The sequence below is a fragment of the Bos taurus genome, chromosome 12 (assembly GCF_002263795.3).
Source record: "Bos taurus isolate L1 Dominette 01449 registration number 42190680 breed Hereford chromosome 12, ARS-UCD2.0, whole genome shotgun sequence".
NCBI classification, from domain to species: domain Eukaryota; kingdom Metazoa; phylum Chordata; class Mammalia; order Artiodactyla; family Bovidae; genus Bos; species Bos taurus.
The window spans coordinates 21,034,022-21,048,907 of NC_037339.1; the positions used below are offsets into that span (position 1 = coordinate 21,034,022).

Genomic DNA, 14,886 nt, shown 5'->3' on the forward strand with positions numbered 1-14,886 from the left:
GAAGCCTGCGCACCGCAACTGAAAAGTAGCCCCTGCTTGCCATAACTGGAGAAAGTCTGGTGGCAGCAACGAACACCCAGCACAGCCAAAAATATTAATGAATAAATAAAAAATGTGTTAGGGCGCTCGTAATTATTAAAGTACAGAAAGAGTTGTATGTAAAGGTTCTGGTGCATGATAGGATTTTTAGATGTTAGAAAATGCATTAATTCAGGGGTTTCCCTGGTGGTTCAGGGGTAAAGCATTCGCCTGTGATGCAGGAGAGGCAGATTCAATCCCTGGATCAGAAAGATCCCCTGGAGAAGGAAATGGCAATCCATTCCAGTTTTCTTGCCTGGGAAATCCCATGGACAGAGGAGCCTGGTGGGCTACAGTCCATGGGGTCGCAAAGAGTCAGACATGACTTAGCGATTAAGCAACAACAAGGGCTTCGACTCTGCACTCTCAATGCAGGGGCATGGTTTTGATCCCTAGTCAGGGAACTAAGATCCTGCATGCTGCAACTAAGAGTTTGCATGCCACGACAAACATCAAAGATCCTGAGTGCCGCAGTTAAGACCCGACACAGCCAAAATAAATAAGTAAAAATAAATATTGGAAAAAGAAAATACATTAATTCAATTGATATCTCCAGTTCAAAAACTTAGGAGATTTGGTGTTTGGCATAGTCTGAAGCATAGTGTCCGGCACATTACAAGCACTCAATAACTAACTCTGCATCAAATTAATAATCCAAGAATTTATGTAACTCTTTGTCAAAGTGGAGAAGAAATTCCCTAGGGGTAAAGTTGTTACTTCTGTTGCTTATTTATCTTCAGTTATACACCCGGGTCAGGTATTATTATAACGGATTGTTTGGGAAACAAGCACTTGGTAAATGTTAGTTATTATCACGACCCAGAAACTGGATTCTAAAGTAACAGAGCAGGAGATGCACCTGTCACTAGCAAACTGTCATTTGACCTTCTGTTAACGAAATATATCTTGTTTATGTCAGCGGAGTATGAGCGAGACGGTCACAACAGGCCTATAAATGTGGTATTGTAGTTAAGAGGACATGGAGCCCCTTTTGTATTTGGAATCATTTTGGTTAAAAAAAATTGCAAATAAATATAACTCACAGTATGCCACTGTATTTTCAATTTTTGGATAAAATTAGTATATACTTCAGCTGACAAAATTGAGCTGTTTGCCAGCATTGTCATTCTTAATTTATAATTCAAAGTACCTACCTGCATACAAAGTAGTCATTTTTCACCGTTTAATTCTAGTGGTTGTTAGTTTCTTTCCCACTGAATGGACAAGATAATTTATCTTGCTCTAATAGTCTGTGGCAGAAAGCAGAAGCCCCGCAGTGCCGGTGTTCATGTAATTCAGTGACTTCAACTATGTGAAATGTAACTAAAACCTAGAAAATAAGTAAAAGTGACCTGTAGCAGTCAAAATGTGATACAGGAACCCTGCTCCCTAAAATATGTATATTTTCTTCCTAGACATACCCTTCAGACACGTACTAATATACTGATGTTATACTGAAATGTGTTAATAGTTACTGAAATACCATATTTCATTGACTTGAAGATCCACGTTTTTTTCCTTTAAACGTCAGGATTAGTGGTTTCAAACAACATTAATTGTTTGCATAAGGTTCAGTGAGTTGGCTGGGGTGGTTGGTAGACCTGCCTGGACTTGTTTACATGACAGAAAGGCAGCAGCTAGAGAGAAGGGGAGCTCCAACCTGCAGGTACTTTTTCAGCTTCTGTTTGAGCCACGTTTGCTAATGTCTCACTGGCCAAAGCAAGTTGCACAGTCAGGCCCAAGGTCAGGGAATGGGGTAGTAGACTGCCTGTTGATGTGAAAGGCAGTCACACCACAGACTGTGGCCACAGACACTGAGATGGGAGGGGTTTCTGAGTGTATTTTTTGCCAGCCATCTGCCATGATATTGCAGTGAAATCATAGTGTTTTATCTTTCTCAGTCATAAATAATGTATCTATGATTGATGATAGACTTGTTTAAATAGGGTATATGTATTCAGTTTTTGATAGAAACAATTCATACTGAATGTCAGAATTTAAAATAATATAGAGGAACTTCCCTGGTGGCCCATTGATAAGGAATCTGCCTTCCAGTGCAGGGCACATGGGTTCGATCCCTGGTTGGGGAACTAAGATTCCACATGCTGCAGAGCAGCTAAGCCTGAGTGCCACAATTACTGCGCCCCCACACCTCAGCTAGAGGGAAGTGTGTTTGCTGCCGTGAAGAGTCTGTGCACCGCAATGAAAGATCCTGCAAGTTGTAACTAAAAATTTAAAAAGAAAATTAATTAATTAATTAAAGGGGCTTCCCAGGTAGTGCTAATGAAAAAGAATCCACCTGCCAGTGCAGGAGATGCAAGAGATGTGGGTTCGATCCTTGGGTCTGGAAGATCCCCTGGAGTAGGAAATGTCACCCAGCTCCAGTATTCTTGCCTGGGAAATGCCATGGACAGGGGAGTCTGGTGGACGACAGTATATGGGGTCGCAAACAGTCGGACACGACTAGGCGGCTAAGCACACACATAAGAGTTAAAGTGCTTCCTCATTCCCTTTTCCCCACATCTCAAATCCTAGAGGCATCCATCAAGGACAGTTTGGTGTATATTTGGTGTGCTGGGCTGAACAGGGGCCCCCCAAAGATGTATTTTTTATTTTATTTAAAAATATTTATTTTAAATTAATTGTTTGGCTGTGCCGGGTCTTAGTCGCCAGCACTCAGGATCTCTGATCTTTGTTGTGGCGTGTGGGATTTTTCAGTTGTGCCATGCTCTAATTCCCTGACCAGGGATCGAACCCAGGCTCACTGCACTGGGAGTTTGGAGTCTTAGTTGCTGGACCACCAGGGAAGTTCCCCTTTGAATTGATTTAAACCACTAAGTTTGTCGTAGTGATTTGTTACAGCAGCAAATGCACATGTCTATTTAATTTTTTACTTTTAAAGGAATACTTGGTTATTAGCTAGAAATTCTAATAAAATGAAAGGGTAGAAAGTAAAATCCCCGATTTTCTTCATCAGGTATTCCTACTGTTAATAGTTTCTTATGCATTTACACGACTTCAGGAGTAGCCATATTCATTCTTTCCTTTTGATACAAATAAGATCATATCAGACATGCTTATTTCTTACTCTGCAGCTTGCTTATCTAATTATAGTCTTGGACATATTTTTGTATCAGAATAAGGTGATCTGCCTCATTCAGTACTGTAGTTTATCATTCCCCTATTACAGAAGACTTATGCTTTTCTTTCTTCTGTTACAAACAATGCTGCAATGAAGGATCTTCAATAAATCTCATTGGCTGTTATCTAAAAATATAATTGCAAGCAATTAAATTACTACCTGAATGAATGTCACTGTGTGTGTGTTGGTGCAAGTGCATGCTACAGTAAGGGTGGGGAAACGTGTGATGGTGGTGATGCTTTAGTCACTAAGTCGTGTCTGACTCTTGCAGCCCCATGGACTGTAGCCCACCAGGCTCTTCTGTCTGTGGGATTTCCCAGGTAGGAATACTGGAGTGGGTGGCCTTGTCCTTCTCTAGGGGAAATGTATATCTTCCCATTAAACTTTTCACATATGTGTTATTTTAACTTTTTTTTTAAGTTGTGAAAAGCACCTAATACATAAATGTATAGTTAAAATGTACTATTGGAAAGGAAATACCCTTGTCAAGAAATTGAACATTTCTGATCCAAATTGGAAAAGACACGTGTCCCATTGTTCATTGCAGCACTATTTACAACAGCTAGAACATGGAAGCAACCTAGATGTCCATCGACAGATGAATGGATAAAGAAATTGTGGTACATATACACAATGGAATATTACTCAACCATGGAAAGGAATGCATTTGAGTCAGTTCTAATGAGGTGGATGAACCTAGAACCTATTATACAGAGTGAAGTGAGTCAGAAAGAGAAAGATAAATATCGTATTCTAACACATATATACAGAATCTAGAAAAATGGTACTGAAGAATTTATTTACAGGTCAGCGATGGAGAAACACACATAGAGAATAGACTTACAGACATGGGGAGAGGGGAGGAGAGGGTGAGATGTATGGAAAGAGAAACATGGAAACTTACATTACCATATGTAAAATAGATAGCCAATGGGAAATTGCTGTATGGCTCAGGAAACTCAAACAGGGGCTCTGTATCAACCTGGAATGATGGGATGGGGCGGGAGATGGGAGGGAGGTTCAAAAGGGAGAGGATGTATGTATACCTATGGCTGATTCATGTTGAGGTTTGACAGAAAACAACAAAATTCTGTAAAGCAGTTATCCTTCAATAATAAAAAAAAAAGATATATATATAGAGAAATTGAACATTCCTGGCCTCTAGAAGGACCTTATATGCCCTTTCTTGATTTACAGCCCCCAGAGGGAAACAGTATTCTGACTTTTATTACTGCCATTTACCTTAAGTAGAACTCTTAACGAATTTGGCCATCTGGCTCTCAGAAAATTAGGATTGTGATCTAGAAAAGAATATATACATATATGTATAACTGAGTCACTTTGCTCTATACTTGAAACTAACACAACATTGTAAATTAACTATGCTGCTGTTGCTGTTAAGTCGCTTCAGTCGTGTCCGACTCTGTGCGACCCCATAGATGGCAGCCCACCAGGCTCCCCCGTCCCTGGGATTCTCCAGGCAAGAACACTGGAGTGGGTTGCCATTTCCTTCTCCAATGCATGAAGGTGAAAAGTGAAAGTGAAATTGCTCAGTTGTGTCCAACTCTTCGCGACCCCATGGACTGCAGCCGACCAGGCTCCTTCGTCCTGGTCGTGGGATTTTGCAGGCAAGAGTACCGGAGTGAGGTGCCAAAAAAGAACATTAGGATTGGTAAGGGTTGGTGGGGCTTCCCAGGTGGTGCTAGTCGGGAAGATCCCCTGGAGGAGGGCATAGCAACCCACTCCTGTATTCTTGCCTAGAGAATCCCATGATCAGAGGAGTCTGGCGGGCTACAGTCCATAGGGTTGTAAAGAGTCAGACATGACTGAAGCGACTTAGTGCAGCAGCACTAGCAGCAAGGATTGGTGTAAGTGTACAACTTAACAGTTATCCCTCAGCATTCGAGAAGGATTGATTCGAGGACCCTTGAGGATACAAAAATCTGCGGATGCTCAATCCCTTGTATAAATGGCACAGAGGGACTGTCCAGTGGCTAAGACTGCACGCTTCCAATGCACCGGGCCCGGGTTTGATCCCTGGTCAGGGAACTACATCCCACAAGCTGCAACTAAAGACCCCACATGTTGCATGTAAGACCTGGCACGGCCAAATAAATATGTATATTTAAAAATGGCATAGAATTTGCATGTAACCCACGCACATGCACCTGTTCATATCATCCCGATTACTTACAATACCTAATACAATGTAAATGCTCTGTGAATAGTTGTTGGTGATTGGCGAATTCCAGTTTTGCTTTTTGGAACTTTTGGGGAATTTTTTTCTAGTCCAAGGTTGGTTGAAACCCATGGGGGTGGAACCCACAGATATGGAAGGCCAACTATCCTTGTAAGATTCCCAGAAAAATATATAATGTCAAATCTGCTTTTAATGGACAACAATCATGGAAAATATCTTTTTGTAGGTTTGTTCTTCGGATTCTTCAGTTGTCTGTGTTGCGTGTGTATTTGATTGTTTTTATTGTACGTGTATCAATGCCATTTTAGCTCTACCCTTTGCAAGTATCACTTTTAGAAATGATGGCTGAAACGTGGTTCTGCTTTTTGGCCTTCATCCAGAACTCATGAGTGGAGAAGAGCAGCAAAGAGGAATCTGGTTTGATGGTGAGAGCCTGTCAATTTCCCCCCCTACATTCATGATTTTAGTTTTGAGTGGTATGGAAAGTAAGAGAAGTCAACAAAAGCTAAAGCCATTATAATTGATTTACAATTACTCATGGTGTGATAATTTCATATGTTCATGATGAAGAATGCTTGTGTTAAGAAATGGTTATGTAGTTAAGTATGGACAAGGTAGGAATTTTGCTTTGTTTGCTGTGTTATCCCTAGTGCTTAGAGTAGTACCTGGTACACAGCAGGAGCTCAGAAAATACTAACTATAGAAGTATATATATATATAGGCTGTAAAACCTACTGCTGATGCTTTGTATTGACAATCTGCAGGTATTTGGAATATGTATATATATTCATAGTAGTTCAAGACCTCACATTTTATTATTTGAATGGTGGTCATTATTTGTTGTTGTTTAGTTGCTAAGTTGTGTTGGACTCTTTTGCCCCTCTATGAACTGTAGCCCGCCAGGCTCCTCTGTCCATGGGATTTCCCAGGCAAGAATACTAGAGGGGGTTGCCATTTCCTTCTCAAGGGGATTTTACTGATCCAGGGATGGAACTCTTGTTTCCTGCATTTGCAGGCAGGTTCTTTACTACTGAGTCACCTGGGAAGCCCTGTGGTCATTGTTTGCTGTGTGGTGACTTTTTAAAAAAAGAATACCCTGTATTTTGAGTGAATATATTTCATCTGAGATTTTGGGGAACTCTGCTTCCTCAATACACAACATTCTCCTTGAATGAATAATTCTTTAAAAAGCATATTATACTGTACAGTTTTTTCATGCTTTATCACTTGATCCTTACTACAGTACTTGTGAAGTACGGGATTCCTGACATTTGATTATCTGCCTAGTTGTCTACTTCATTTTTTCTTGCTGATGGAACCCCAGTTTTGCGCAGGTGCTCACCCCTACCCCACTGTGACTCCGAACTAAATTTTGATCAGTTTAAGCCTGTTATGAGAAGTTCCTTGCCTTTGCCAGGGATTGGTTTAGAAAGAGGCATGTGACCCATTTCTGGCCAGTGATGTGAGAGGGAAGGTCTGCTGGCAGAAGGCCCCTCCCTTCCCCACCTGCCTCGCTCCACACACACACAGGGAAGAAATGAGCTCAGTTTTTCTGCTACTTGTCTGGACTGGATGTGACCACTTGGAGCTGTTTTAGCAGTTTCGAGACTACAAGCAGAGGTAGCCTGAAAATACGCTGGATGCTGAATATGATGGAAGAGAAAGATGGAGAGAACCAGCTACCAAATGAACCAACCCTGGAGCAGGCCTGCTACTTGACTTCTTATTACCTGAGAATAAATTTCCCTTATTGAGAACATCCTGATATTGGTATCCTTATTGCCCTTTTACAGGCAAGGAAACTGAGACTCACAGATCTTTAAATAGAATGATCATCGTTAGACGGCTGACTTCTCTGTTGAAGCCGGGAGAATTGAAACGTGTGCTCTGGTTCCTCATCCAGGGCTCTTCCTGTTCCATGTGCAGCTTCTCTGTCAACAGCCCTGCCTCCCGGTTGGGAGGGAACTGGATTACCAAATTTAGGTATTTTTGTTTGAAATGCATTTTAGATAGTTCCTAGTTATTTTGTGGTTGATTACTTGTGACAAATACTGCTTTGAAATTCTCATGGATATTGTAATCTGCCTTCTTACCTTGGCTGACATAATTGAAACTTTATTTATAAATTAACAACTTTTACAATTGAAGTAAAAAAAAAATTTTTTTTACTGTTTTGCATATATACATTTCAAAATGTTTTTTTATACTCTGCCTGAGTTTGTAGATAGGTATTTAAAAAATTGTGTTAAATTCTGAGAAGTGATACGGTTCATCTGTAAAGGAATTAAAATAATCATTGACCAGCCTATTGGACTGAATGGGAGTAGGGGCTGGCTGGCTGGCTTTGGAAGCAGTATTGACATTTGTTAACGTGGAAAGGTATGGCTGACCGTATTCATGATGTTCTTTGCGCTACCATTTACAGACTGTCCTTGGACTTTCTTTTGTGTCCAATCCCGCTCTTCCCTCATCTTCTCTTCCCCTTACGGGTAGAGAGGGTAGAGAGAGTGATCCGTGGCCTGAGGTATATTAACCTGATCAGTGGCCTGAGGTATATTAACCTGATCAGTGGCCTGAGGTATATTGCAGAGCCAAACTGGGCAGTGTCTAATCTGAGGAAAGGAGCTTATTCATAGTTGAAGAATTCAGTTAAAGCATATTTAATGTCATGTGAAAGACACTTTGATGGAGGAAGATTGGGTGTTTTTGAAAAGAAAAGGATTCTTGAATGAACTTACAGTTATTAGTGGTGAATAGTTGTGGGAAGGATAGACTGGGAGTTTGGGATGGACATGTACACAGTGCTGTATTTTAAACAGATAACTGATAAGGAGATACTGTAAAAAAAAATATTTGAAAAAAGACAGTGAAAAATAAAATTATCTTACAAAAAGAAAAGAAAGGTTTTCCTGGTGGAAGCGGTGACTGAGTCCCCTGCCTCCTGGAGACTGTGGTGTGTGTCTGCCTCCTCCCCTTCTTTCTCAGGCGGAAGCGACGGCCATGTTGCTAAGGACCTCTGTGTGGGGCGGAACCTGCTCTTCTCTTGGCCCTTTGGCTCCTTCCTTGGGGCTGGAGGGCTGGCCAGCTGAAGTGAGCAGACTAAAAATAGGACCAGTTCTTTAGCAGAGTGGCTGAGTTCCCTCAGCTTGTTCTTTGCCTTCCTAATCTAGTAAAATATAGTACGTTGAAGAATCTGATCTTGGAGAGTGGTGGGATTTCCACTGGGCACCTTCCAGAATATTTTCTTAATTCTTGATTTCACTTAAAACTACAAGTGAACCCAAATTCTTGAGAATTACTAATGACAAAAATTAAAATTCAGTTTTGTATAATTATTAAGAATATCTTCAATGTATGATCCCCCCCACCATTGGAAAGCTTTTTGTCCTTAAAACTTTATTTCACAACTAGAATGAGCTGTGTGATGTCCTGATAAGGGTAACTGAACACCAGGATTAGCACAGGGTGACACCATATGTTGGTGATTATCAGCTTCTCCTTAAGGGTCCTCTTGGACTTCTGTTTGAAGTGCTTAATGATTTGATTTCTCCTTTTAAAATTAAGTAAACATGTGAGTGGAGAACTTCCCTTCAAACCAGCATAGCTGTTCTTCAGGAGACTATCTGGAGCCATGAAAATGGAGAGTATTTTAAGATCCATATGAAGATATTTGGCTTCACCATGACATGTAGTTTGGGTATTAACAGAAAACCTGCTGCAAATAACAGAAAATGTGACTCATTAATAGTCTCAAACAAATAAAGGGGTTATTTTCCTCTTGTTATTAATGTGAGAAGTCCAGAAGTGGGCATTTCAGGATTGGTCAAAGCCATCAAAGACCCAGGCCTCTGACTTTCCATTCGGCCATCTTTAGTCATCTTGTCACTTCGAAGTCTCAAGATGGCTGCTCTCCAGCCAGCATTGCGTCTGCCTTCCAGGCAAGAAGGAGGAGGAGGGCAGATGGCAAAAAGGCATGTACCAGCTGTGCCTGTTCTCTTTCAAAGAGCTTCCTGGAAACTCAGTTCAGTGACTTCTGCTTGCATCTCATTAACCAGAACTGTATCATACTGTCGCCCCCAGCTGTACACGAGGCTGGGAAATGCAGTTTTTTGGTGGGGCAGGTTGGCATGCTGAACACAATTGGAATTCTGAACACAATTGGAATCCTCTCAAGATAATTCAGATTATTTTAAGAGGATTATTTTGCCCCTAAACTAATGAGACTCAGGAAAAATAAAATAAATGAACATTAATTGAAAGCCTACTGCATACTAGATGCTGTGCTAGTTGCTTATGGGTGGGTTTATGTTATTTAAGCATCAGCACTCAGAAAGGTCATATGCACATTTATTTAAAAGGATAAAGTAAGTTCAAGGTGGATTTATAGAGGATTCATTTATTAATTTATTCTTTGTGGCAATGTTCTTGTGTTTAACCTATTAAGCTTGGAATTAATGTAAAGGACTATATCTTGAAACCCAGATACTATAATGGGGAATTTTTACAAGTTTAATTATATTAACTTAAATCAATGTGTTGAAGCATCCATAAATGGAGGCTTAGAGAAAATATTTGCAGTATAGATGAAAAGGTCTTAATATTCATAATAGATAAAAGCTTCTACAAGTAAATAATAAAAATTCACCTTATTAGAAAATGAAAAAATATGGAAAAGCAGCCATTTCTCTGAAGCAAATAGTCTGAAAAAGTTGGGAAAAAAAGCAATGCAAATGAAAAGAAATACTGAATCACTATGTCTTTGATCCCCAGCTTGGCAAATACTTAAAAAAACTGATAATAACCAGTTTCACCCAGATTCTGGGGAGAAAAAGCACTTTTATGTACTATTGGCAGTAGTGTTAGATTGATACCATTGTTTCAGAGAGCAGTTTGGTGTTATCTGTCAAAATGTGAAATGTACTACCCGCTGACTTAGCAGGACCCCTTCTTGAGATAATGACATGATTTTACAAAGATGTTAATTGTGGCATTGCAATGAAATATAAATGTGGAACAAGCCAAGATGTTCATCAGTAGGGACATGTTTAAATAAATTATGTGATGGCCATACAATGTAATTATTTAACTGAAAAGTTGTCTGTGGACTATTAAGTAGTAATAGTAACCACTATTACTATATAAGTAATAAAGTATTTAACATGTATACTATTTTTGTGATACCTCTCCCTTTAAAATAAATCTATATATGTATACAAAAGAATTGGAGTAAGAGGTCTGACGATTTTTCACTTTTTATATGTAGACTTTCTATGTGTAGATATTATTTGAATTTTTTTGCAAGAGTGAATTACTTTTGTGTGTGTGTACATATTTTGCAAGGATGAATTAACGTTTTTTGAAAACCAGTAGAGACTTTTTAAAGCAGGATTAAAAAAAAAAAGGAATGTAAGCATTTTAAATTCTATAAAAATGCTAAAATGCTAATAGTGATTTTTATGGCTTGTCTTCTGGAAGTTATGGGGGAGCAGAAGGGGGCAAACGATGTGGTAGGGAGAAAACGGCCTGGATTAGTGAACAACCCGAATGATACAATATCGGAAAAGACATAGTATGTATCTTTCAATTACCTTGTATAGGACAGAATAGGCTAGATTATATTGCAGTGACAAACAACCTCCAAATCTCAGAGGCCTATGCCACAAAGATTTATTTCTCACTCATGGTTCATGGCTATTGAGAGCTGTTGATCCCTAGGTTGGGAAGATCCCCTGGAGAAGGGAAAGGCTACCCACTCCAGTATTGGCCTGGAGAATCCCATGGACTGTATGTAGTCCACGGGGTCGCAAAGAGTCGGACAGGACTGAGTGACTTTCACTTCATGTTTCACTGTGGGCTCTGCAAACAGAGTTGGGTTGGCTAACAAAGCCTCCATCCACTAACTTGGACAGTGCCACTCACCGAATCGAGGCAGGGACTTGGCAGATCCTGCACTGGCTTTTATAAACCTCTTCCCAGAAGTGAGCCACCTCACTTCCACTTAACATCTCATCAGTCAAAGCAAGTCTCATGGTCATGCCTAAATTTAAAGAGGCTGGGAAGAGCATCCTACCACGTGCTTGGGAGGAGGAGCATTGGGGGCTTTGGGAACACCCGGATGACTCTTACAGCGCTTCATAGGGGAACTATAAGATGAGCTTCTATAACAGTGTCTGGCACGTACTTATGTTTTTGTTTTAATGGATAAAGTGATTTACGTTAATCTAGATGGATATCTTAAGAAATGTGTAAGAAATGACTTGCATATATATTGAATAACAGGCATTTGTTGACTTCACATTCCACTAAATTTGCTAAAGATAAAAAGATTTGTTTGGGAACAGGTACTTTTTTTTAAAAAATTGAGGTATAGTTGATTTTCAATATCTTATTAGTTAATTTTGTATATAATATATTGTATGTAGTTGATTTTCAGTGTTGTATTGAATAATGTATTATTCAATATTGTATAAATCAGGTGTACAACATGATTCAAAATTTTTATCAATTATATACCATTTAATGTTATAAAATACTGACACTATTCACTCTGCTGTACAATATATCCTTGTAGATTATTTCTTTTATACAGAGTAGTTGGTACCTCTTTGTTCCTGACTCTCTTGCCCACAGGCACCTCCCCACAACCACTAGTTTGTTCTCTATGAGTCTGTTTCTATTTTTTATTTTATTTTTCACATTTCACACATGAGTAGTAACATACAGTATTTGTCTTTCTATGTCTACTTAATTCACTAAGCATTCACCTCCAGGTGTCCCCCCATTGCTGCAAATGGCAAAAGTTCATTCTTTTTAAGGACTGAGTAGTACCCCATTGTGTATGTGTACCATCATGACCCATTCATCTGTTGATAGACACTTAGGTTGCTTCCATATGTTGGTAATTGTAAATAATACTGCTATGAACATTGAGGATACATGATGCATCTTTTTTAATTAATGGTTTCTATTTTATTCCGGAGAAGGCAGTGGCACCCCACTCCAGTACTCTTGCCTGGAAAATCCCATGGACGGAGGAGCCTGGTAGGCTGCATCCCATGGGGTTGCTAAGAGTCGGACACGACTCAGCGACTTCACTTTCACTTTTCACTTTCCTGCATTGGAGAAGGAAATGGCAACCCACTCCAGTGTTCTTGCCTGGAGAATCCCAGGGACGGGGGAGCCTGGTGGGCTGCCGTCTATGGGGTCGCACAGAGTCGGACACGACTGAAGTGACTTAGCAGTAGCAGTAGTACACCCAGGAGTGGGATTGCTGGATTAGATGGCAGTTATTTCTGGTTTTTTGAGGAACCTCCATACTGTTTTACATGGTGGTGTACCAGTTTATGTTCCCACCAACAGTGTGTGGATAGGTACCTTTAAGATTTTGTGATGATTTTTCATAAATATTTTGAAAATCCTCCTCCTTTTGCTCATGCTAACTCTATGAAGAAAGTGTTTGTTATAAAGGAAATTTCTATGAGGCTTTTGGTGTATTTTTAAAAAACTCTAATTTAGTTAGGTTTTAATTTATATAACAATAAATACCTATTTATAGTATCAGGGATGCATTTTATAACAGGAACTCTTTAGCTACGCTATCGGCTGAGTGGGAAGGTACATTACATTAACAGAAAGGACATCTTTTTCCACAACCCCCTATACTCTTGAAGTCCAAGGGCAGAGTTCTTTTTATGTTTTCATTTTTTAAAATTTTTTGTTTACCATGGATTTTTTTTTTTTTTTTGGCATCAATTTTTGTTTTTTGGCCATGTCCCACGGCATGCAGGATCTTAGTTCCCCAACCAGGGATCGAACCGCCCCCTGCAGTGGAAGCGTGTAGTCTTAACTACTCGACGACCAGGGAAGTCCCCCTTAGAGTTCTTTACTATTGTGATGTCCATCATTTAGCCAGGAAGCTAAATGGAGTTCCTCTTCTTTCTACTCTTCCTTCCTTTCCCCATAGTGCATCCTGTTTTCTCATAAATAAGCAGACTTTTCAGGTCCTTAACTTTCTCAGGATGGAGTAAGATAAGACAAACGTTTCTCCTAGAATCTGAGAGGAGGCAGAAAATCCCTCCTGCTGTTTTCATCGAATGGTGGATTGAATCTCAAGAAATCTCAAGAAATGTGTTCAGAGCCTGATATGTTTGAGATGTAGGCCAGCTTTCTAGGCCTTCCATTTTCCATGCTAACTTGCTTGATTGCTTGGTTTTATTTTTCTCAATTCTCTAGTTGTTAAATAGAAAACGTGCTTTGCTCTTTGTGTTAAGGAAATTGGATGATAAAGGCTGAAGCTGCCCATGTGTTTCTGTTTAATGATAGTGTCTCCTGCCATTAGTCAGCAGTCTTTGCACTGACTGTAGCACTCCAACACCTGTGAAGAGAGCAGTCATACCTCAGCTGATGTAAGAGTTTGTGGTGCCTCTTAAATTCAAGTGACAAGCACTTCATGAACTCAACAGAATTTTGTCTTGTCCTCAGGCCACTTGGGCTTAGTGCTACGTTTTGGCAGCGCTTCCTTGACAGTATCAGTAAAGAGAGGATATGAAAGATAATTAACATTCTTTTTGAGCACGTGGACTGTGTGCCAGCAGTGTCTTATTACGCTGGGCTCATTAGCAGTGTGCTCTAGGCCAACAGATGGCCTGTTTCTAAGACTAGTTAGTACCAGTGGCACTGATAATAAACTAAGACTCAGCAGTACGGTGCTCTGCTGCTGGCCTCCGGGCTTCCCGAGGGCAAGGACTGTATCTCGTTGCATCACCGTGTAGTCCCACAGTGTGCGTCAGTCAGGTCAGTTCAATGAGGGGTTCCCCTGATGGTTCAGGGGCTAGGACTTAACGTTCCCAATACAGGGGGCCCCGGGTTCAATCCCTGGTCAGGGAACTAGACCCCATGTGCCGCCTCTCAGACCCAGCACAGCCAAATAAATATTACTTTAAAAACAACAGGTTACTTCAGTGCCTGTGTAAGTGGATGGGTGAATGAAGGAACCAGTGGACGTAGTCAGTGGAATCACCTGGCCCCTAATTTTGAAGAGCTTCATAATTTGAAGAGCCTCATGATTTACAAATCATTAATGGATCTTGACATGGTCGATGGATGTGGAAATGGAGCATAACACCGCCTGACTGTCTTGTATGAAAGGAACCTGCCTGTCTGTCCCCGTCATTCATGACATACGCCCAACCCACACTGTGAGTATGTCGCATCAGCCTGTGACTAATTAACCCATATTCTCACAGAACGTTGCTGGAATTTCCCTGAACACAGAACATCCCAGTTCTAGAAGGTGGGAGGTTTGCCAGCACAAAACAAGGAAGGCTCCTCCCAGCCCGTGGCCACTGTGATCCTAGGAGAGGGCGTGGTGGAAAGGAAGGAGCTGTGCCCCGTTCCTGTCATCTAGACTGCTGGAACGTCTGCACCTTCCATCAGACTAGAGAAGCAAACAAAATAAGTGATGCCT

At 40.5% G+C, this 14,886-nt stretch overlaps 1 protein-coding gene across 3 annotated transcripts in view; it reads left to right on the forward strand.

Moving 5' to 3' along the window:
* Positions 1–14,886, forward strand: part of WDFY2 (WD repeat and FYVE domain containing 2) — a 192,101-nt gene that overhangs the window by 22,122 nt on the left and 155,093 nt on the right. The window contains exon 2 of one of the 3 annotated variants that reach the window (XM_010810713.4): positions 7,214–7,403. The exons of the other annotated variants lie outside the window; for them this stretch is intronic. Within the exon in view, the coding sequence (XP_010809015.1) occupies positions 7,249–7,403 (155 nt within the window). The 5' untranslated portion in view covers positions 7,214–7,248. The remainder of the gene's footprint in view (positions 1–7,213; positions 7,404–14,886) is intronic. 3 annotated transcript variants of the gene reach the window in all.